Source organism: Myxocyprinus asiaticus, chromosome 1 (genome assembly GCF_019703515.2).
Source record: "Myxocyprinus asiaticus isolate MX2 ecotype Aquarium Trade chromosome 1, UBuf_Myxa_2, whole genome shotgun sequence".
Classification (NCBI taxonomy): Eukaryota; Metazoa; Chordata; class Actinopteri; order Cypriniformes; family Catostomidae; genus Myxocyprinus; species Myxocyprinus asiaticus.
The window spans coordinates 24,714,473-24,740,642 of record NC_059344.1 but is presented as its reverse complement, the minus strand read 5'-3'; the positions used below and the strand labels follow the sequence as shown (position 1 = coordinate 24,740,642).

The 26,170-nt window shown below is 37.7% G+C and overlaps 1 protein-coding gene across 1 annotated transcript; it reads right to left on the bottom strand.

The window, feature by feature from the left end:
• Positions 1 to 2,718: 2,718 nt before the first annotated feature.
• On the bottom strand, positions 2,719 to 21,995 carry LOC127419579 (CD82 antigen-like). The gene is made up of 9 exons (XM_051661132.1): positions 21,862 to 21,995; positions 16,295 to 16,367; positions 14,570 to 14,642; positions 8,540 to 8,664; positions 8,106 to 8,180; positions 6,514 to 6,612; positions 5,418 to 5,594; positions 4,063 to 4,146; positions 2,719 to 3,894 (listed from the first exon to the last, which is right to left on the bottom strand). Exons 2-9 carry the CDS (start codon positions 16,355 to 16,357, stop codon positions 3,817 to 3,819), a joined length of 774 nt encoding a protein of 257 aa, XP_051517092.1. The 5' UTR covers positions 16,358 to 16,367; positions 21,862 to 21,995; the 3' UTR covers positions 2,719 to 3,816.
• Positions 21,996 to 26,170: the final 4,175 nt, after the last annotated feature.

Sequence of the window (26,170 nt, the reverse complement as noted above, 5' to 3'; positions counted from 1 at the left end):
TGTATGTATGTATATACTTTATACTATATACAAATCACTTTCATTTATATAACACACAGTTGAAAGCTATTTTGTTTGTTAAATTAAGCTTAACATTGTCTTTGTGTTTGTTTATGTGTTGCCACAGTACGCAATAGACTGGCATGTCTTAAGGTCAATATTAGGTCAAAAATGGCAAAAAAGAAACACCTTTCTCTAGAAACTCATCAGTCAATCATTGTTTTGAAGAATGAAGGCTACACAATGCTTGAAATTGCCAAAAAACTGAAGATTTCATACAAAGGTGTACACTACAGTCTTCAAAGACAAAGGACAACTGGCTCTAACAAGGACAGAAAGAGATGTGGAAGGCCAGATGTACAACTAAACAAGAGGATAAGTACATCAGAGTCTGTAGTTTGAGAAATAGACGCCTCACATGTCCTCAGCTGACAGCTTCATTGAATTCTACCTGCTCAACACCAGTTTCATGTACAACAGTAAAGAGAAGACTCAGGGGTGCAGGCCTTATGGGAAGAATTGCAAAGAAAAAGCCACTTTTGAAACAGAAAAACAAAAAGAAAAGGTTAGAGTGGGCAAAGAAACACAGACATTGGACAACAGATAATTGGAAAAGAGTGTTATGGATCTTAACCCCATTGAGCTTTTGTGGGATCAGCAAGACTGTAAGGTGCGTGAGAAGTATCCGACAAGACAGCCACATCTATGGCAAGTGCTACAGGAAGCGTGGGGTGAAATGTCACCTGAGTATCTGGACAAACTGACAGCTAGAATGCCAAGGATCTGCAAAGCTGTCATTGCTGCACGTGGAGGATTTTTTGATGAGAACTCTTTGAAGTAGTTTAAAAAGTTCTGAATATTTTTTTTCAATTTGTAATAGTAATTTTTCACATTATTAATGTCCTGACTATACACTGTGCTTAGTTGAATGCCACTTTGAATAAAATTTCCAGTTTCTTTCCATAAGAGCAAAACCTGTACATTATTCCAAACTTTTGGCCACCAGTGTATATATATATATATATATATATATATATATATATATATATATATACATAAATGACAATAAGATTCTACAAGCTTTTCAATAATTTACTATGGTTTTACATTAGTCACAATAACTGTAGTAACTATTTTAGAAGAAACTATGGCTACCATGGTACATATCTGAAAGGTTTCACTGTATTGCCCTTATTCTGTTTCTGTACATAGGCAAATAAAATATGCTATAGCTAATATAACTAATACAGTATCCTATATTACATTTTGTAGAGTCATAATGACAGTGTTTTGGAAATTCAAAGCTGTACCTACTCTTCGAACCTCCTCATTCTCCCATTCATTAGCCATCACTGTGAAGTGAAATTAAATTAAATTCAGTGAGGATGAGCAGAGTATGACTCGGCCACAGGAAGTGTGTGTGTGTGTGTGTGTGTGACAGTGGCTTCCTGTCAGCTGCTCTTTCTCACAGTCATTACTGTCCAATCAGTTCGGTTAGTCCTTGACAAAGTTGCTTTCTGTCTTTGTGTGTATAAACACGAGAAACCATCTGTAAAACAATATCATATGTACATTTACCCCAATCCATCTTGAGAATCTAAACTGGAGAACATGAGCTAATAAGTAATGTTGTTTGTAAAAAGTTTCTAAACTACTCTATAACAAACTCAGCTTTCAACCACAACTGTAAACATTTATATGATGAATAAATTCTGCTGTCCATGAAAACTACTAGAGCAAAGCGCGGCAGCTGTTGTTGTTTGGCAAGCTGGCAGTACATGATCAGAGTGATATTCCAGACGGCTTTCTGTCCATTGAGACAAAAGATGGGTCGAATCCAGCGTAAACCCATCACCATTATGATTACCAGTGTAGTTCTGGAGAGCTGGAGTAGAGACTGATTGCTGGATGTATGGCTAGGGAAAGAAACTGAGGTGCATTTGAGGTACATTATCATAGATTAATGGAGACCAGGTGTCTTGTCTGTGATCACTGCAATGTTCCATCTGTCTGATAACAGTTTTAAGCCGGTGGGAAGGCCAGATGTTAAGGGGGCGAGCAGGTGGCAATGAACCCTCTGTTGTTCAGGGAGAAAGAGCAGTGGGCCTTGTCATTTAACACCTCCCAGAAATACACAAGAGTAATACAGACCTCCATGATCCCTTGAAGGAAGACCACCATCTGGCTACAGAAGTAACAAATAAACATATGTAATGTAAAGATATATTATATAAATTACTGGTGATATGAAGTGATATTGTGCATATTTCATTTACTTCCTGTTTATGCAAAACATTCTAAAGTTAACATTGTAATCTGTTGGCTGGACTTCCCATGTACTAGAACAGTGGTTCTCAAGCAGGGGCCGGAACCCACAAGGGGGCCTCTGCAAACTTCTGCAAACTTCCAAAGGGGCCTCGAGTTGTTTTAAAAATTATTAAGAATAAAAAAAAACTTAATTAAAAACTGCTAAGAAATCAAGATTACAATGTAAAATGCTGGGTTTGGCATTTATTCAAAAAATTTTTGAGAGAGGGGACTTACTAAGTATTGCTTTAGTAAGTGGAGGGCCTTGGACTCAAAAAGGTTAAGAACCACTGTACTAGAAGATATGCTACTGCCACCTAGTGAAGAACTGGCAAAAGTACATAGTAGATCCACAAAAAGGCACTGAGCAGAAGTTGGTGAGTTTATTTTTTATTTTTTTTATTGAAACACATTCAGCTTAAGAAGGTACATGTAGTTGCAATACTTTTATAATTTTCTAATTACTTCATAGGGGACTGTGTTCCCTGTACAAAAAAACTTTGATTCCCCCCCCCCCCCCCTGAGTAGTAAAAGAACTAATACAGAAAAAAAAATAATATTGTTTCCACTTAAGTATACAATTAAAGAAATTGCAGTGTCACTGAAACAGATAAATTAGGATCAATGCAATAAAGTTTCAGTCAACTTTGGGGGCTATGCTAATATTCATTTGGTTCACATCATCAAGGAACAGCTTTATAGTGTACTTCCTTACAAATATGCTCATAAACATAAGCATGTAGAAATAAAACATACAAATTATTTTCTGTACAACAATGGGATAATTTTGACTCGAGGAATAGTCTGTCACTTACCAATGTGCTGATGAAAGCTAAAAATATATACACACTAATAAAAACAAAAGCACAACCCGAAACAACAATGATGTACAAACATAAATGAAGGATTATAAAATAGACAACTATCTTATTCGTGACATGCCAGAAATTCAAGGACAGGGTAGGAATTTTGTAAGTCTTTGTACACAAAAAAATGAACACATGCAAAGTATCTAAAGAAAAGTCACTTGATTAAACAAAAGCAGGCCTTTGTGGTTTTAGCGGTTTTCTATAAAGCATAAACCAAAGTTATATAGATTGTTAGCTCATAGTTTGGGCTGCTATAATAAAGAAATATCAAAGCAAACAGACCAGTCTGGATGTTAAGAGTGTTGTTGTATAAATATAAATAGACCACTGTAGGGCATCACGACTTGTCATAAGCTTTTCATTAATTTATGTGGGCAGCTTGTTCTACACTTCAGACAATGGTCATACAATGGGCTATTCAAACTGCACTCATAAGATCTGATTAGATATCAAAGGGGATTCACCTGGTGTTACTGACAAAGACTGAACTTTTGCAACCTATTTCTTGACTAAACTCAAGCCTAAATCACAGGTTCATCTTTTGGCAAAACTGCATTTTCTGTAGAAACAGAGGGAGATCTGTTTTCAAAGTCAATAAGGAAGGACTGAATACATTTGTGTGAGTGTCTATGTTTCCTCCTCAGTACTTTGGCACTTTGGTGTAGTCCTCTTGGTGTACACTCTTACAAAGGCCCATGGACAATATCATACCGAGGAGCTGTGGGGAAACACACACAAAAAAATGGGATTCTGTCACATTACAATTCACTTCACAATTAAGCTGAGAATTATTATTTTTTTTACAATAAACACTACTATACTGTATGTCTTAGTAACACAGAAGTATCCTGTTCATGTCGCCGCAGGTAGAAGAGATGCAACATACCTCAATTACAGCCAAACCAAGACAGATGCCCAAAATAACTCCATAATTTGAGAAAAGCCAGCTCTCCACGTTCTCCAGGCAGCCCTGATGTAAGACACAAAAATACTCTAGTCATAAGATCACTTGAGTGAACTTGACCTGTTAGCAAAATCATAGAACTTACAAAAGATTCAAAAAATTATGACAGAAAATGTACTGTATCTGTGGTGCAGGTGGTTAGTGTATATTACTGTGAATTAGTGGTTCAAGCGCCTGAGGTATGGAACTACCTATAATAAATTCTTACCTCAGGTACTGATTCATGTACTGATTCACTGTTTTAAACTTAAACCTGGTACACACTATACGCTGTTCACTGTCATTTATGATTGTTGCTTGTTAGACTGTACAATATGTTCCCAGTGAGGTCTTAGCCATGGCACACATTATATCAGACTGTATGATACACATCACAGCCATGATTTTGGTCCCAATCAGACAAATAATCTGGAATGTCACACTAAGTGATCAGACTGCTGATTTTGCCCAACTACAAGAGAAATCTTTTACGATCGCCGAAATTTGTCTGACTGCTAAATTGTGGCCAAAATTGTATAGTGTGATACATCAAATTAGAGAGACATGTACATGGAGAGATTCACTTAAAGGGATAGTTCACCCAAAAATGAAAATTCTCTCATAATTTATTCACTCTCATGCTATCCCAGATGTGTATGACTTTCTTTCTTTCTTTCTTTCTTCTGCAAAACACAAACAAAGATTTTTAGAAGAATATCTCAGCTCTGTAGGTCCATAAAATGCAAGTGAATGGTGACCAGAACTTTGAAGATCAAAAAGCACATAAAGGCAGAAAGCAATCCAAACGACTCCAGTGGTTAAGTCCAAGTCTTCAGAAGCATTATGATAGGTGTGGCTGAGAAACAAATCAACATTTAAGTCCTTTTTTACTATAAATCTCCACCTTTGACCAGTCCTGACCAGTAGGTGGTGCAATGTAAAAATAATGTGAAACACCAAAAACAAAAGAACAAGAATGTGAAAGTGGAGATTTATGGTAAAATAGGACTTAAATATTGATCTGTTTCTCACCCACACCTATCATATCACTTCAGAAGACATGGATTTAACCGCTGGAGTCATAATCACATTACTTTTATGCTGCCTTTGTGTGCTTTTTGGAGCTTCAAAATTCTGGCCACCATTTACTTGTATTGTATGGACCTACAGAACTAAGATATTCTTCAAAACTCTTTGTTTGTGTTCTGCAGAAATATTCCTTTAAAAACTAACATTAAAATTATTAACTGGATGTCCGATATTTCTTACATATGTATGTGTCAAGTGTTTTTCCGTACCATCTGATAGATAGGCCAGTCATTAGATGTGGCCTCACAGAAGCCGTTCTCTGCAACATTATGTGGTGGCAAAGAAGTATTGTGGCAGGAGCATGGGTACAAATTTCCTGCTGTGTAATTTTTCATCACATTGTTGGCAATCCAGTCTATGTGCCCAATCCAGCCACAACACTGCATCTGAGACACACAGGGAAGAAACAAGAAGGCATGAAGGTTTATATAATCTTGGCTTGAATGTAAGCCAAGATATTTGAACCCACTAACAGACATGATCATTAATGAACAACACATACAGTATCAACATTCTCATTTCTAATAAATGTATTTGCATTAATATTGGTGTGTCTGATACCTTGTAATATGTTTCCCAGTGCAAAAAACTTCTTAATGAAATGTTTTTGGGGAGACCGGTGCTAGTTCTTACATGGGGAAGTTGTCACAAGTTTATTATATTTTGTTGTTTCTTGAATCGTTTTGTGCCTCATAATTTTTACTTTTTGCAATTTGCTGAAAAGCCTTTAATAGGCCGTTTAATGCAGGCGCAGATTTAAAGAGAGGCGTAGATTTTGTTTTGGTGGTGGTGGGGTGACATGGCACTGGTTCGGGTCCCTGTTCCCAATGTTCACATGAAATTTATGCCTCTGGATTAATGGCAAGTTCCACTATGACAACTTACCCCACATAGTTGCAACTTTTGAAGCAAGTTGTCACACAAGGTCAGCATGCATTCAATGAACTGTATCTTTTTTGCAAATGTTCAATAGCTTTCTTGTAGCCAAGATTTTAAGGTATGTGGCAATGCAGAAATTGCCTTTCAAAAATAAACCGACCCTGAAAAAAATGTGACAACTAGCCCTGGTCTTCCTTTAAATCTTATGTTGTCCTGTCAGCTTTCTTAAAGTCAGCTCTGAAAAGCTAAAAGAGTATCTCTCACAGGGCAACAGACCTTACTCAACAAGCATTTCTACATTCCAGAGCTTGAACCTCCCACAGAAACTCACAGAGTGTTTTTTCATGGTAATACATTCAGATGTATTGAATGTATGCTCATGTTGAATTAAGGACAACTTATGAGTTACACCCATTCTCAACTCACTGTTCTCTGGATGTAGTCCCAGGCCTGTTCAGTGGTTTTGTTCTGCCCAGGGTAGTTGGCCACGATTTTGGTCACAACTTCGGTTGTCTCCTCTCTCAACTGAAACAAGATTTCAAAGGGTCAGCTATTTGTTTTTCTAGCCTCAGGTGTTTGACCTGAAAATAACTTTGCTGAGTGAGGAAAAGGTTACTAAGCTCCTAAAATGGAACAGAGTGCAGCCACTCTTGCTTAAGACAAGCTCATCTCAGACAGTCTATCTTTTTCCCATGTGGAAAGGAGCATATGGAGCATATTCTTTTTTTTTTTTCAAAGCAAATTGTTAACTATGCACATTTAGCTTCCAATTGGCAGCTGACTGCTTGCAGTTTTGTCCAAAATGTTAGACAGATAAGCTAACAAGGTGGGTTTGGGTGGTTTACGAGGACATTTTTTTAGGCTACAAACTGGTAATTACAAGGGTATTATGCTATAAATGTGGTTTATGAGGACATTTCTAGTGTCCCCATAATTTAAATCACATAAAAACATACTAAACTATGTTTTTTTGAAAATGTAAAAATGCAGAAATTTTTTTGTGAGGGTTAGGTTTAGGGTTAGGTTTAGGGGATAGAATCTATAGTTCGTACAGTATAAAAATCATTATGTCCATGGAGAGTCCTCATAAGAATAGCCGCACCAACATGTGTGTGTGTGCGTGTGTGTTCAACTCTTCCTTTGTCCTCATTATTCACACAGGTCGTCATGGTGAAGGAGTGAAGGGCTATGCAAAAATAGCAATCCTCAAATGACCTGCAAAGACTCTTGGTATATTATATTTCTTGATATGTGCAATAGAGGGCAGTATATTGTCATTTTAGCCAATGCTTCTGTTGACCTCTTTTCACAGTGTTCCAGAAATCTAAACAAAACCATCATGATGAAATCTAGCTGGAAAATTAAACACATGGAGTTTTGACCACACAACTTTTTCTCAAAGTGTTTTAACAGCAAAGCATATGCAAGCCATAAGTGTTCTGAACTCTTCTGATTAACACTTTTATTGATTCAGACACATGCAACAGAAAGGCAAACATATATATACACTGAATCAGCTTTTAACCCCCATAATTCCCTTTCTCTCTCCCAATCCCCAACCCCACCCCGACCCCCAACAAACATCCCTGTGGTCCAACATGAGAATACACACACACACACACACACACACATATATATATATATATATATATATATATATATATATATATATATATATATATATAAATCACACACATTTAAAATCTCTCTCCATTTCCCCTCCCCGAGAGTCCTCCAGATATGCCAAATAGCTGCCCCATTTTCCATTAAACAACTCCAAGTTTCCCTGCCTTCTATATGACATTTCTTTGAATGCCACTCCTGAAATAAGGGTGCTCCAGCTGACCTCCATCCCCTAAGGATGACCTGCCTGCCGATCATAACACTGGCTAGGACCCAATTTTTTATATATTTATCCCCTATATTAACGACCGCCCCATCGCCTAAAATAAAGTGTTCTGAACTCTTAAATATTTCGCCGGCAAGCTTATGTGAGCCACATTAGGGCGATCACTCACCACATCACGCTGGAAGTAAATGAGAACAGCAGCGGCCACTTGAGCAAGGAGGATGAGCAATAGACAGGTGAAGTACTGTAGAGGAAAAAAGACAGAAAGATGCATTCAGATATCACTGACTCATGTGCAAACCCACCACATGTGTCAATCTCAAACATGAACTGCACAGTCTGCACATATGTGCAGCAGAAATGCAACAGCTGGTCTGTAAGTTTAGTCTTCTCAGGTCAAGTCACAAGAGACCGCTCGGCATGGTTGAAATTTCCTGAGTTCCTTTTTTGGATTTGCGTGAAAAAAATAAATAATAATTTGCAAAACCTATTAGACTAGTCATCAGCAACCCAATTAGACTATGAGACAGTAAAAACTATGCTGAACATTTTGTGCTGGTGCATTTATGTGCATGCCTTTGCCAGTGCGTGTGTGTGTCTCACCAATCCAAGCAAACAGCGGATCTCATAAATGGCACCCAGACAGCCCAGAAATCCCAGAACCATGGAGAATGAGCCCACACCGATCAGAATATAGGAGCCCACCTTCAGGGCCATGGACGAATCCTCTGTTAGTGAAAAATACAATAAATAATCCCAGTCATTAATCAATTTCCAACATTTCCATAAAGTTTAAAGGAATGAGTTTTAATTCTGTCATAATTACTCATTTTAACATAATTTACTAATTTTTTACTCATTTTTTACTTCAAAACCTGTATGACTTTCTTATACGGAAAACAAAATATGTTTTAATAAATATCTCATCCCTTCTCATTAATATAATGGTAGTTTACAGTGAATCACTTTAAAGCGTTATAAAAAGTTCTCACGTGAACAAGCATGCCACTGTGAACGAGCTTCTCTCATGCACTCATGAACAGAGGTCAAGATCTTAACTGAAAAACTTAAATTTTGGGGTTTTCTCACCAAAACCTATAGTATGCCTTCAGAAGATGACACACCACTGCGTGGACAACTTTTATAAGACTTTTGGGTGCTTTTTTAATTATACTTTAGAATGGGGTCCCTTTTTAAGCCTAAAAGTGAGGCACTATCCACTATCATTGTGTTGAAAAGATGGACCAAGATATTCATTAAAACATCTCCTTTTATGTTCGCCATAAGTATGAAAGTCAAACAGGTTTGGAACATCACGAGGCTGAACAAATTATGGCAGGATTTTTACTTTTGGGCGAACTATCCAAGCGATTCAATAAACAGCTCATATTTTCATCATAATGAAATGGCATGAAATAAAAATATATATAATAGATTTGATAAAAATCACAGGTTTATATTTCCGGGGTTTATATCCAGCCACTTTAGCTCTACCTAAAGAAATGTGGTATTACTGGTGAGATTGCATGCAACAGACTGGATTTAGCTCATTTTTGGTCTCAGGCTGTCCTTGAATATGAATTGTGTAATGTTGAGATAGGTTTGGCAGGTCCTCTTTTCTTAATCTCAATTAGAGTTGTAATGGTCTGTAGTACTGGATATGGCTCATTGGACACTGTTCAACAGTTGGGTCAGACATTCCGTGGCTTTACTCAAAAGAAGCGAGCACATTCTCCAACTGTGATCTGGTCCTGCTTCAGTCAGGCTTTCATGCATATTGTCAGAACACCAGACTGAGAAGTCACTGTCACCTCATCCTGTCTCTAATACCTCGATGGCTCCCCAGCAAAAGCAACATTACCACAGACAGCCTTGCAAACAATACCACAGTGTCAAGCAGAGATCTGTGAGGCTGTCTATGTGACTGCGTAACTGTGGGTGCAGAGGATACAATGGCCTGTCACGTGACCTGATGTAATCATAACGAAATGAAGCACTTAAGAGTGATGACCATCTCAACCCTCATGATTACAGCATGCGTCAAAGCACAAATAACAGAATGAGTTAATCTTATCACATGGTTGACAAAACAGTCTAAAGCATACATAATTTAAGCAGTTGAACAACTTAGTCATTAATGATTGAGAGGGAACTGGATAAAGGGAAACCTCCAGTGTGTGGTTGGAAACTGAGAGGCAGCAGATCACATTAAGTTGAAACTAAGCAAACAAATTCAGCATTCTTAGAAACAATGTGGAGTGAGTTATCTTATTTGGAACGATTTCAGCCTGTTCTGTTCATTGTAAGGGAATTCTGTTAGTCAGATATGTCACTTGGTTGTTCTGAAATGTTTGACTTAAATCTTGGTAAACAGTTGCTAATTAGATTTTTAAAAATGGCAGGTTTTTGAACTGGAAATAGTGAGAAAAGGCTTTTTTGCACCATAGAGTAAATTTTATTCAATGTCTCTGTCACCATAACAATTTCAAAAACAATGGCCAAATAAAGACAGGCCTTTTTTCTTTTTGTTTTAAACAAAGCAAATGCCTTTGTAACTTGGCTGAGGAGACCAGTTGCAATCAATTCAACAATCCTGTTTCAGTTATACTGTTCAGTGCAACCCCAATAATGGGCACTGCCATTGCAAATAAAATAATAAAACATATGCGTCTGCACTTGAGCTTCAACTTTTTGGGCTTTTCTGGCTTCAGTACTTTAAATCTCAATCCGCCCCATGCCGTTGAAGTGCCTAATGGTGTTTAACGGAAACAGGAAAATCCTCTAGGGATCAGTGCGCCAGTGAAGGCCACGGGCATCTGGATTAGAAAAACAATGTTGTTCTGAAACCTTTTTTTTTTTTATGATAGTGAACAAGGGCTCCACATTGTGTGGGTGGCTGGGAATCCCAACAAACAGCCCGCAGCCGCTGTGCACTGCAGGAATGTGTCAGTCGGATGAATTATAACGTGTAAAGGAGCAATATGAGAGGCTGACGGATTCACTGCTGTTGGTAACATGCTTTGGTGCAAGCCTGGGCTTTCTTAAATCAGTGGTCTGCTCTGAACAATCAATCAAACAAATGCGGTTTTGTAAGAACACAAACATTTTAAGGCACAGTCACTCAGACTAGGTTCATGTCCTTGGGTCAGGCGCAAAGCATTTTGCAAGACAATCTTTGAAAAATGCTCAGACCTTTTCCACAAAGGAAGGTTCAAGTCAAGTGCTGTAATTGTGCTTGTAGTGTGCTTTGGGGGACATTAGGACCATTAAGAATGAGAGGGATAGTCACCCAAAAATTAATTTACTCATAATTTACTCACACTCATGTCGTTTTAAATCCATATGACTTTCTATCTTATGCTGAACACAAAAGTAAAAAATGTAATTAATATCCCAGTTCATCTTTTCAATACAATGGCAGTTTATGTCTTTTAAATGCTTAAACAGTGCAAGTTCTCGGGTGAACCCGTACACCACTGTGAACAAGCTTTTCTTACTTTTCAGATTTGCACTAAAAAAACTACTTACATTTTGTGTTGTTTTTCACCAAAACAACTTGGAATATGATGCATGACTTACATGACACTTTTGGGTGCTTTTGTAAGTGAGTCACTATCAACTGACATTGCATTGACATGACGGCCAGGATATTCATTAAAATATCTCCTATTTGTATTCCGCCTAAGGAAGAAAGTCATATGGTTTTGGAATGACATAAGGGTGAATAAATGATCACAGAATTTTTATTTGTGGGTGAACAACTCCTTTAAGAGAAAGACACAGATAAAAGGGCATTCTTTCCTCCTCAGATATACTGATATACACCAGTGTAATTGGTTCTTTGCAATGACTAATGCAATGAGAGGCCTGATCTGAGCATTGACGTGATGCATGCTAATGAGGCAGCTGCTAAAAGAGCCCTGTGTGGCAGTGAAGGAGCACCTGCAGACTGCCTCAGACAAACTATGTCACACACAGGCCCTGCCTGGCTCGCCTTTGCCATTCACACAGAGGAATGAGCTCAACGGCTGATTTGGAGCCAGCTGTGAGCATGTAGTTTCGGCAAGCTTTGCAGCATCTGTAAGACACAGACCCAGTGACCCAGAGCTCCCTGAAATGGCCTCTGGGATGGAAAACAGATCAGAAGTGACCAGTGTTGTGTGTGTACGGGTAGGGGAAGGTTGATGAAAAATACAGAGCTCATCGTCGACAGTCTGCCCAAAAGGCTGAATCGTGTGGTTTAAGATGAGACTAACAGGGATCATCAAACAAATGCAAATGAAACACAGATGGTACTGTTAAAGTGGGGCTGCAGCACTGAGTCACAGACTCACAGGGCCAGGAGGTCTGATTCAGAGGTAGAACAGGATAAAAGCTAACAGGAGAGCTCACTAATGAGAGCATTAAAAGACAAGACCAAGAACTCATCTCACTTATTCCTATGGATTTTTCTTGCAACCAACTTACAGAAAAGGATCTCTCCCTGAGGGTCTTAAATGTCTTCTTAGACTAAAGGAATATTCCAGGTTCAATACAAGTTAAAGGGATAGTTCACCAAAAAATGAAATATATTCTTTCATCATTTACTCACCCTCATGCCATCCCAGATGTGTATGACTGTCTTTCTTCGGCAGAACACAAATTATGATTTTTAGAAGAATATTTCAGCTCTGAAGGTCCATACAATGTAAGTGAATGGGTGGCAAAATGTTGACGCTCCAGTGTTTTAATCCATATCTTCAGAAGTGATATGATAGGTGTGCGTGAGAAACAATATTTAAGTCCTTTTTTGCAAGAAAATCTTCTTCCTGCCCAGTAGGTGGCGATATACATGAAGAATGTGAATCACCAAAAACACAAGAAGAGTGTGAACGTTGAAGTTAAAGTGGATATTGACTGAGAGGGGAGGAGAGTTTATAGTAAAAAAAGGACTTAAATATTGATCTGTTTCTCACCCACACCTATCATATCACTTCAGAAGACATGGATTAAAACACTGGAGTCATATGGATTACTTTTATGATGCCTTTTTGGAGCTTCAACATTTTGGCACCCATTCACTTGCATTGTATGGACCAAAAGAGCTGAAATATTCTTCTAAAAATCTTCATTTGAGTTCAGCAAATGAAAGAAAGTCATACACATCTGGGATGGCATAAGGGTGAGTAAAAGAGAGAATTTTAATTTTTGAGTGAACTATTCCTTTAAGCTCAATCGACAACATTTGTGGCATAATGTTGATTACCACAAAAAAAATGTTTTGACTTGTTCCACCTATTGTTTAAAAAAAAGAAAATAATAATCTGTGTTACAGTGAGGCACTTACAGTGGAAGTGAATGCAATCTGTAAACATTAAAATACTCACTGTTTCAAAGGTAAAGCCACAAGACATAAACAATATGCATGTTATCATGATTTTAGTGTGATGAAATCACTTACCTTTTTTGTTATATCCAATTTTACAACCTCGTTGCCATGACGATGTAACGCCATAAAGCCTAAAACTATTGATAGACTGATTATTCGGCTGGGCCAATATGTCGGCCATTTTGCAATTATCACCATCGGCTGAAAACTGTTTTTTGGCCGATTAACAGAAGTGTTAACTTTCCCTTGAGTCAGTTTCAAAATCTACCAACAGATTTGTTATTGGATAGTCAAAGCTTTCTGTTTTCAAGGTTTTTTCTTTTCAAGTTTATGCAAATTTGAATACATATTGCCAAAAATAGGTGTTTGTTCCACTTTATATATTGTGTGTACATCTGATTAACTGTTGTAAAATTTTCTTATATTTATCGGCATTTATATCAGCCATGCTGCTCTTTAGATATCGGTATCGGCCATTGAAATATCCATATCGGTTGACCACTACCTAAAACCCTAAAACAACTGTAAAAATGACAATTTAAACAACTTTACAGCTCAAATAATACATGAATGTTAACAGAAGAATTAATGTAAGCACTTTTTTAAAATTGTAAGCTTTACATTTCTACCTTTATCCCCTATTCACTTACAAGTGCTTCACTGTAACAATTTTAGCATTTTACTAAGTAAAACATTTTCTAAATAATTTTACGCCACAAATGCTGTCGATTGAGCTTAACTTGTATTGAACCCAGAATATTCCTTTAAAAACATCAAAGAGAAAATAGCTATGTAGATTAGTGTTACAGTCTGTCTCCCTCATGTTCTTCAAGGACTCTTATTTTGAAGTTTTCTCCTGGACTACATCTCCCATAGTGCACTGCCCTCATCACTTCCATCTGCTCCTCATTATCCTCACCAGTACTCCATTCCCTCATTTAGCTCCTTGTGTTTAAATGCCCTCTAGTTTGTTTCATTCATTTGTCAGTCCTTGAAGTGTTACGTTGTGTTATGTCTAGATTTATTGTTTTGCTCCACTCCAGCGTTTATTATTAAAATATTTAAAGTATCTACTCCTGCGTCTCCTCTTTTCCACTCCACGACACCAACGTTATAATTAGAGCAGATTAAGGTTTTTAGGAGCATACATTTTTCTGCTCCAAGAACAATCAACTAAATGATGTTCTCTTCTGTCCTTTACACATATATATATAAGCTTTTTCTGTGGTTGCACACAATTTATGAACACATGTACAGATACTTACGTAACACCGCAATGAAGCTCTGATTGTCTAGGAGGATCCAAAGTCCAAATCCCATAATCATAGATCCAAAGATCTGTAGAGACAAAAAGACAGGGGGCAAAGGAATAGAGAGAGAAAAGGAAAAAGAGAGACAGAGAGTAGAATCAATCATATAGTGCAGGACATGAGGGGAAAGAGGGGCCCCACATTTCAGTTTACAAGCTGCAACTTGTTCGCTCCAAATCTCTTTGACAGAGCTAAAGACGGATTCATGAGTATGAATCTGTTTCCTGAATAACACTGTATGTTTAACACAGGAAAGTTGTGTGCTTGTGTGTGCGAGTATGTAACAAACACACTAATCCTGGCCCGTGAACTGTTCCCTGATCTCTAACTGTGGGGTTCCAGACTCTTTTTGCCTTTTCTCTCAGCAAACATCTGGGACTGATTGTGCCGTGCCTCTGCGTGGCAGAAGTGGGAAGGGAGGGGGAGCTCAGCGGATGTAGCATGAGTTCAAGAGCCCCACATCCTCCATTAAACCCACTCGGACAAGTACCCCATCTACTCTCCTCATCTCTAACACCAGGGCACATGCTGGGGTGCTTGGCTTAACCTATTTTGAATAAGGTTTATCCCGCCTATGTCACAGTCTAAGAGCCGACCCTCTTAAAGATGTTATCATATGATTGTCTTCCTTAAAATGCTTGTCACTCATAACGTAAACGTGTATACTGTTCACGTATGGGCAACTGTCAGAAATTATGTTACAAATGGTTGCAATTAATCATTCGGCCTTTCATGCGCTGTTTGAGCCCAAGCACACAGGCCTGCCATTTAGAGAGAATAAACTTGGACCAAAGTGTTCATTCTTTCAACGTGGATCAAGGCCAAGGATGACAAAGGAAAGCAGTCTGTTTCTCTATCTGAGATGAAGAGGAGTAAACTGTCTGGTTAAAAAATGGCAAACACTTCATCTGGATGGTAATTATGAGTGCATTTTTTGTTAAAGAGAAATGCAAGACTGCATGAACTGAAACACACTGTAACTTTTTCAACAACTAGTCAACCCAAAACAGTATTGACTTATTAATAGAAAGATAATGATATAATTGGTTCAGAGAATATCCGTTTTGTAATACACATTTTGAAAACTGGGACATCAACTATGAGTGAGCTAATGGCATACATTATAAAAAGAAACAGGCTGGGGAGAGAATAACCACTGTCCTAGCTAGGAACATGGAAAACCTGTCCAGAACGTGTCATCCAAGCCTAATGCTAACGCTTTGATCGTGATGTTGATTCTTATCTAATTTATTACATTTTCTATTAAATACATACACATTCAAATTCAGTAACGATAACAAAGGGTAAACATTCAGTATGTTTACATGCACTTTAAAATTTCAATTTCAGTCAGACTAAAACAATAATGTGTCTTTTTAAAATGTCTTGTAAACTGCCATGCAAAGTCGAACTGAGAGACCTACATAATGCGATTGTAGCTCGACTTCATCCATCATGTTAAACATGTATTTAACACTTTCTCTGCTGATGTCCTTTCTTCAAATATTCGATTACACATGTATATGTGTCATGTATACTTGGACAAACAGATGAAGACTGTAGCTCGACTACGCGAAAAACAGCTGTAGTGTGATTATGACCGTGCATGTAAACGTACTGAAGTCCACTAACTTATATATTCAACTACTTGAATTATACTTATTTGAAAGTGAAACTTACAAAGAAGATTAAGTTAAAGAGAAATAGGAAGTACTTGGTGGCAGTGATGCATCCTTTCCCCATTTTGTTGACCCTGTAAATGCCAAAAAAAGAGAAATAACAGTAAATTAAGGGTAAGTTCATATCAGATTTATGAACAGAAGATACAGATTAAGAGGAATAAATGAGCAACACAGTACTGGTTGGATCTGTGAGTTCACAGATGGCTCTAGGGATTACAATAACATTGGTATACTACTGAATTTAAAGGATTTTTGCAGGATTAGTGATGTGAGATAAACAACAAAAAGAATCTGTAAGCAAACATACACAGTTACCATCACACAGACACATATCTCTACTACAGCTAAAATATTCAATACAGCACCCCCCTGCTTTCAGAAACATGCTGTTATCATCAGATAAATCTATGGTGTAAACAGCGCTAAATTCAGCTGGGTGGTTCAATAATCTCTTCTGGACTGCATAATGTCCGTTGTCACAGTTATTGATGATGACCCACATTCTGGCTACCATTAATAGGTTAGTATGCTGGTAGACTTTCTCATGCAATTCAGAGGCTTGTTGAGTGTGTTGCATGGCACACATTGTGAGTAATGATAAACAAATATAGAACAGCGACACAGAGCAGTTCTGACAACAGACTGAGAATACCCATTTATGGACAAACACAAGAGCACATTTAACAATTTTTTACAGAGCAAATTAATGGATGGACTTTCATCCCAATCCTCAGATACTACATGAGAGATACTACCTTTAAAGAACTACAACAACCCCCACTAAATGTTACACAGTGCTAAAAGTTCAATCATATTACACCTATTTTGACAGAGGGTGTCGTGCATGAGGAAATGAAGTAGACTACATTAGCAACAGTGCACTTCGGTAAAGAGATTTCAAAAAGGCCTGAGGATTCATTGATTCAAGTGATAGTTCACCCAAAAAATGTTATTCTGTCATCATTTACTCTCCCTCGTGTTATTCCAAACCCATATGACTTTTTGTATTATGCACAAAACAAAAAAATATGTTTTAATATATAAAGCGGCCACCTTTTCAATATGGCAGTGGGCACTGCTTCACTTTAAAGTTTTTTTAAAGTATCATTTTAAGTCGAGGCATCAATACATTAAGCTTAAGATTTTCACTGCAAAATGACTTGAAATGCATGTTGTTTCTCACCAAAATCTATAGTTTAACTACAGAAGAATTGGAATTACTACTTTTATGATACTTTTGGGTCCTTTTTTAAGCTTTAAAGTAAGTCACTATTGACAGCCATTGTTTTAAACAGACGGCCCATGATATTCATTAAAAATCTCCTTTTTGTGTTCTGCATGACAAAGAAAGTTATACAGGGTTGGAACAACGTAAATTATGACAGTTTTCATTTTTTGGTTGAACTAATTTTTGTTTGTTGTTCCTTTAGCTCAACTGGTCAAGCATGGTGCTAGCAATGCCAAGATCATAGGTTCGATTCCTGGGGAGCAAACAAAATGATAAAATGTATACCTTGAATGAACTCTAAGTTGATTTGGATAAAAGCATATGCCAAATGCGTAAATGTAAACTATTCTTTCTACACACCCAACTCAACCATTTTTAACCATGTATAGACATAAAATCCAAAACAATGCACCAATGTAGCACATAACCCAATGTCTGCCTGCAGAGTGTGTAACAGACAAAATCCTTGTCATTTTAGAAAGCTATGTTCCATAAAAAGCATTTAATTGAAAGTTCACTTGGAAACTCAGATGGACTTCTTGTTTTTCATCAGTATGTGAGGGATTTCTGTCTTGCGAGACAAAAGAAAAAGACAGGATTTAAATTTAAAATGCGTTTAACTTGCATGTTTTAATTTAGATTCGAAGAGAGTATTGCAGTGCTGCTGTGGCCAACCAGCCCAATTAAAAATCTCGCATATTTTTCACCAAGGGAAAGATCATGATGTTTTCTGACTTTGATAAGTCCCATGAGACAAAAGTCTGTGGAATTAAATTACCTGCACTTCCTTCTCATTTTAGACAGTGAAACAAGGACTTCATGAATTCACTGTTTCATGAAGTCCTGAAGTGTATTAGGGTAAACAGATTTGCAGTGCTGTCCATAATGAAGGGGCTCAAGCACAGGAGTGGGCTTGAGCTCTGAGATCCCCCTGGACAATCTGACTAGAGCAAGAAATAGAAAGACAATTTTAAAGTAATAACTGGTATAGGCATTATGAAATATAAAGATGGAGATAGGCAGGCGGGGGGATGTTGGAAAAATCGTCACCAGCGTGAGGGAAGCAACAGCTTAAAATTTATATCCTTGGGATATGATTAACAAGCTTAGATAAACAAGCGCCTCCCAAATTTACACTTAGAACTTTAAATTTTTGTACCTCTCCCATTGAGTGTTATCAAAAAGTGGATTTCTTAATGTCTTCTCTACCATTTCTTACATCAAACACAACAAACAAAAGGGGCTGTAAACAAATTCAGCCTTAAGGGGCTTAGGCTGAGCATGCTAATTGTTTTGGACCAGGATATGATGTCACAGGGGAGAGCTTCTGGTGTAAGTAAATAAAACATCACAAATAACAGATAATATTGCATTACAAATGTTAAAATATATTGTCTACTCACTTTCCTGCAACAATTAAACAAGCAGCTTTAATATTTGGATTCTTTGTATTGAGCCAAAAGGTCAGTGTGTGACATTTCGATCTTCTATTGATCAGGTGTCCTCTCGTCTTACGGATTCACAGTTCAGAGTTCACCAAACTTGATTTTTCGGTACGCAGCATAGAACGAAATTTCTTCGCATGAGTTTGTGTTTACGGTCTCCCGCGTTCGGATGTTTTTGAATGGGAGTGAATGGAGTGCGAAGTGTAGTGTGACCGCCCCTTTATAGGAGCACTGTTGTGTGATTCTGATGAAGGTCAGCACTGAGCTGATGTAGGCCTACTACATATGAAGGTCACTGCTATTATGTCTACATAAAGAGTGCCAACGCACATGTAACTTATCCAACCTTTGCCACACTGATAAAAAGTGTGTCACAATGCACCAACTAAAATTTTAATCAGGCCAGCGCACCACCACAGGGGGAGAGAGATTATAATACATCTACAGGAACTGTTTATTAGTAGCAGTTCATTGCATCTTCAATCTTATATTGTTCAAACCTGAAACTGCTTATGCAAAAACAACAAAAAGAACCTTAATCACAAAAAGCAATGCAAAGCTTGTGAAATATGTAAATCAGGCCTTTTGGAGAGTATCCAAAAGTTATTAGAAGTATCCTTTGAGGATAGACAGTCTTTGCCCTCAGTGTGAAGTTCATCAGCATTCAGCTCATCTACCCATTGTACATTGAAGCTCTAGTTCACATCCCATTCTCCAACCACCCTCCCCCACACTCACAGAGATAGGGCCAGCTTTGATTTCCCACAACGACAATGACAGCTTTCAGCCATGTTTTTCAAATCAAACAAAGGAAGAAACTCTGCACACTCACAAGCCCACTGTAACCTTAAAGTTGCCAAACTAAACCAATGAGGGGCGGCAACTCTAAAATGCAGAGGGAAGGTACAAGTGCACAACTGTTGTTGTGGAACCAATCCATTGATAAAGGCACTAATATCTCTAGTGATTGAGCACGTGTGCTCTTTATAATGCGACTGAGCTTACCAGCAAGAATGAAGCCTAAAGCTGAATGAAAGAAAGTGATTCGACCACTCTCAAAGTCCTTCCAGTTTTAGTCAATTCAAGACATCTTCATTTAAACTAGGGCAAGCCAAAAAGGTTGCTATAGCAACCGTCAAACAGCGGCCATGAAGGAGTGAACAGTGTCCCCTCTTGAGAGAATAAAACAATCTCACACTCCACAATGATGTTCCGTACCGCATGCAGCAAATGCCCAAAGGGGCCAGTGGCCCTGTCTTTCCATAGTTGCTTCAGCCAGAAACAAGGCATACATTCATTAGGACAGTTAATCTCTCCACCTGAACACAAAGACTAACTTGATGCCACCAGTCGTGTTTAAGTGGCCGGCACAAGTAGCTACTGAAATGGCCCAGAGATGTTATTAAAGTTAGTTGTCTCGTTTTATTAGAATGTTAAGTCAAAGATTTATGAACACAGTTTAATAAAGCAATCAGTTTTTAATAGGGACAGCAAGGGCCAGATGTTTCTGCTTGAGATAGCGCCTATTAATGGAACGCAGGCAAACTGGAACTGTATATATTTGCTGACCAAAAAAATGTAAATGCAATGCAACTGTCTTTTGCATGTAATTGATATACTTTGCTTGTAATTTAACTGTGAAGCAACCTCGAGCTTTGGAAAGGTGCTATACAAATTAAATATATTTCACAATTATTATTATTTTTATGGTAACACTTTACAATAAGGTTCCATTTGTTAACATTAATCAATAATGCATTAAGTATCGTGAACTATCAATAAACAGTGATATTTTGTATTATTTATTGATCTTAGCAAAACACAACTGTTCATTTTATTCATGTTCCATCATATTGCATTAACTATGTTCATATGTTAACACATACAAATTTTAATATATAAAATGTATTTAGAATGTAGAAATGAACATTAACCCTGATTATGTAATAAATGCTGTAAAAGTATTGCTCTTGTTCATTCCTGATGCATAATGCATTAACCAATGATAACATATATGACCTTATCTTATTAAAATCATACCTCATTTAGTCATACCTCATCATAGGAAAGTTAATACAGGGTCAAACTACACCTTATTAGTGTTCAAAGTTTCAATCAGGGGTCGTTTGTCCCGCCCCACAAACAAAAACGTCTTTTTCACTTCACGTGCCAAATCACATATAAGTTGTAAACCGAACTGACCTACATACGACAGATCTCATATTACAGTTCATAAGCAGTGCGTTACACGAACCTCAAAGACAGAAGCCTGTTAAAGGCAACAAAACCTCAGACTTGACACGAGAGTTTATTTCTTTGTGCTGGGGAGAGAAAAGACATGTTCACTGAACTAAAATAACATAAATGCATTATTTTGACGAGTGTCCACATGTCGCCTGAGCATATCAGCACACAACACTGTAAATAATACTGACTGATAACACTCCTTCCCAGAAGGATGAAATTACTTGTTATAAACTAAAAGCGATATGAGTGAAATGGAGAAACATCCCTGTCAGTGGGCATCGCGACTCTTGCCTTTAGTCATATTGTAGAACTAAACTGGAACAGAAATCCTTGAATCCACACGAGAGGGACAGAAACAATCTGTCCGTTATAACTGTAGTGTGCGCCACATCAGCGCATCAAACCACTGAAAGAAAAATATTCTACATAAACTACTTCTGCTATTACAACATCTAAAAGACAAGCAGAGACACACTTATTTACCAACACATGAACACTCTCTATTTAAGCTTTGCAATTATTTCATTTTTTTTTATTTTATTTTTTTATCTCCAGTTACTTCAGATATAAGTAAATATTGAGCCTCAGACAGAAATAGAAATACATTCATTATTATTAAAAGTCATGTGATGAAACCATACTCACGTATGTTATTGGAATGGCAAAATGTGAAGAGTACAACTGTGCGTCTCGTCCTGCGTTAATGAGTCGAGTGCGACTCTGCTGCCTGGAGCTGTAGGATATACTCGCAGTCTCCACCATGTGCACAAACCTGCTCCTTTACAGGAAGTCAATGAATAATAATGAAAATGAAAGATATATTCACATTGAGCAATGCGTTGAACATCTGTTGAAGTGTGGAAAGATCAATGTCATGAGGGTACTAAGATAATGCAAATAAAATATATATTTAAATGTATAGTTTAAGATGAGTCAAGTTTTAAGAAGTCTAATACACTGTATGTTGGCTTCATGTGGTTTTGAAAAACTTTTATGCCATTTTCAAAACAAGTAACACTGCTGGCAGCCATGAGTAAAGAGACAAATTTGTCTTACATCTTGTGCTTGTTAGTGTACACATCTTAACCCTTGTACGCTAATCAATCCACAACTCTGTTCCATTTTTTTGACCCAAAACATTAAATGCCGAACTCACATTTTTTTCTCTCTCTCTTTTTTTCTTATACATATATATATATATATATATATATATAGCCATATATATATATATATAATTACTCTATTCATGTTCATATAAAATAATCATTTTTTATTTGTTGTTCTCTTTACTTCGATAAAAACCTTCATTTCAGTTCATTAAAAGTTTGTAAAAACATCCAAATGTTTCATGCATTGGGCAGCCTGTTCTCATGAACACTACGTGACTGTAGCAACATTTTTGCAAAAATGAAATTGCGTGCCTTATTAAATGTTTTGCTGCAATTTCCTAGTGAAATGTCCAGTGGGGGGCAGCAAAAGCGAGTGAAATTGAGTCATAATCAGATGAGGTTTTAAGGTGAATATTAGATGGAGGTATTAATGAGTACAACGTACCGCCCTAACAAAAACTTTAAACTAAACATTAGTGATCTAAAACCAAAAGAGGTTGACACACAACATACATCCTTACCTTTAACCAACACCTAAACCTAACCTAACCGATAGTGTCCAAAAACAAAATGAGAAATGAAAAGAATCAACCATGTAATTTCGTGTTGCTTCCGTAACACCTTGTCTCGCATGTCAGCTTACGTGTATGGCTAGTCTCGAACCGCGTAATTTAAGCGTTAAAATGTATCATTTTGCAAACTATACGTAATAGTAAAAGTGTTACGGTTTCATAACATGGCAGTGTGTGGGTAATAGAGCTAAAATAAGAGTCATGATTTGTGTGAAAGTTAATAAAATGCAAAGTTGTTGTAGTGCCTCTAGTGTTAATTTCACCAGGAAACTGCAGTGAAGTGTAGAATTCAGTATGTAAAAGGAACTTTGCAAAAATGTAGTTGTGAGACTAGGTTGGCATTGATGGTCTCTGGTGATATCTGCCCAATTGATGGCTTCAGTGCTCTACAATAAAATCTGACTTTTTTATAAAGAAAAGAGAAATTAATTATTTTGTTACCTGTCATTTACTTCAAACATCAAACATCAAAATTCTAGCACAAAATGTGTCACACAGGGGTCAGATTCTGAATTAGACCTGTGTGGTATATTTGGTAAACTTGGGAGGTTTGTCTAAACTTGTGAGAAAGAAATAGGAAACTATTATTATAGAAAATATTATTAGCCTGATATGAAATTAATGGAAGTCTATGAGATGTGCGCACTAGTATATTAAAACAAACCTGTGTGTGTGTGTGTGTGTGTGTGTGTGTGTGTGTGTGTGTGCGTGCATGTGTGTTTTGCATTGTGGATGTTTTATAGTCTCACCCCTTTATTTATGTTTGTGTGTTCTGCATTGTGTCAGATTTTTTTATATTGACCAATTTAAAAAAAAATCTGTTTTATAGTCTCACCCATTCATTTCCTATGGCAGGTCAAATTTGACTTCATCCATACGACACCAGCTGTTAAATTAATATCTTCTAAAGTGACGTGATCACTTTTAGTGTGAAAAAAAGATCAATATTTAAGTACTTTTTAACTATAATCCAACGCTTCACGAGAGGGTGGAGTCCAAGCGGTCTCTCGTGTGAAGTATTCATGTTGCCATGGATGCCGAAGTAATCCACAAATCAGTGTGAGTAAAGAAACAGATAATAACAGATATAAACCTAAATCAACCAAGCTACTGTACAGCGTTCCTTCTTCTCACTTGTTAACAGTGCTGCTCTTCCGGCTGTGACGCACATGCGTCAGTTCTCACATGTTTCAAATGCCAATGCAATTACGTCACACGTGCTTTACCGCTGCAGAACGGAAGCATGATTAAGAGTTTAAAAAAGTTCTTAAATATTTATCTTTTTCACACCAAAAGCGATTGTATCGCTTTAGAAGACATTTCTATAACAGCTGGTGTCGCATGGATGAAGTTTATGCTGACTGTGATTTTTGAAGCTTCAAAAGAGAAATCAGCATTCACTTACATTTTAAGGACCTACTGAGCTAATACATTTTTCTTTTTTTCTTTAAATGTGTTCTGGTGAAGAAAGAAAGTCATACACACCTGGGATATCATGAGGGTGAGTAAATAATGAGAGAATTTTCATTTTGGGGTGAACTATCCCTTTAAGAAAAGTTATCAAGCCTTGTAAGATAAGGGAAACCATTTTAATAAAAAAATAAAAAATGATTTGGGTAAAAAAATGACCCAAACAGTGTTTAAGGGGTTATCATTACTTTCAAAAACTCTTTAAAAATATTTCTCAAGGTAAGAATTTTGTTAGGGGGATGCACCCTATGACATTTTACAAACTGAACTAATCCTAAAAAAAAATAAATAAATAAATAAAAAAAGAGGTCACATTATCTGAGCTTTGACATGTAGTTATGAGAGTCTACAGAGGTCTATATATAATTTTTGGTTTTATGGTTTTCTTGTTAAATGACAACAAAATTGTATGGTTGCACCAGTATTTAAAATATTAATAATCTTTCAAAACCAAACTGATTAACTAATATATGAACACCTAGCACTATATCTCTGCCCCAAACTTATTCAAAAACAAAAATATTCAGAAAAAATAAATAAAAAATAAAATAAAAACATTTTTTTTAATTATTATTTAAAGTATTGTTTATATGTAGCATGCATAACAGAAGATAAATATTCTGCACCTCTATAAAGAGCAAGTTACACTAAATGCAGATTATTTTTATAGTAAATGTAATTGTAAGTTTGATATTGATTTGAAATGAGTTTTATATATGAAGGAATGATGTAAAACCCCTTTTTGCATTTGCATGGGGGGGGGGGGGGGGGCGTGGAAACTGAGTGGTATTACTCTGTACCATGGTTCCCTATCTGTCACTCACTCGACGTTGGTGTCGATGTAGTGACACTAGGGGTCAATCTTGGGAGCCCGAGACACCTCTGGTCTTTGATAAAAGGCCAATGAAAATTGGCGAGTGGTATTTGCATGCCACTCCCCCGGACGTACGGGTATAAAAGGAGCTGGTATGCAACCACTCATTCAGATTTTCTCTTCGAAGCCGAACGGTCATGCTCATTGAGCTGAATATCACTGTTCATTCGCCTCTGCTGGATCTGATGGCGCATTTCAGGGCTTCTCCCTCCTCTGCACTGGTGCACTGCAGAGAACGCCCCTGGGTGCTTCGGCAGAAAAACTAGAGAGTATATTTTCTGAAAGAGCATTTTTCCCCTCTAAAAGAGTATATTTCTCTAAAAGAGCGCACACACGGAACGTCTTTTTAAAGACGCGTCTGGGCACGACCCACATGGAGGCAGCGTTTGTGAATGGTTCATGTTCTCACTGTGAGAACATGACCATGGCAACGTTGCGGTCGCAGCTTGCTTTCGTAAGAAATCAAGCCACCCCAGTGGCTCCCCGCCTCGGTCCTTCAACATACGGGTATGAGGCCAGCACGGCTAGCACTGGGGGTGATTTGGGGACCCCAATGGGATAGTCTCCACTGGGTATCCCCCCGCGGACCTCCCATTCCCCAGCACGCTTGTCTGCCCCAATCGGGCTTCTGGATGAGTTCGCCGGCTTGTTGCATGACGAGTCTGGCTTCTTGTTCGGAGCTCGCGAAGATGATGAGCTCTCGAGCGCAGCATCGGAGAGCGGGCTTGTCCAGTCGGATGCAGAAGCCTCAGCTGGGCTACCCCATTCGGGGATGATCGCCCAGTCACAGGCCGATGCCGAAATGACGGACATGCTTTCCCGGGCGGCCGCGAGCGTCGGGCTAGAGTGGAACCCTCCGCTCTCCCCTGAACCCTCGCGGCTTGATGATTGGTTTCTGGGCTCGCGGCGCCGCTCAAAACAGCCCCGCC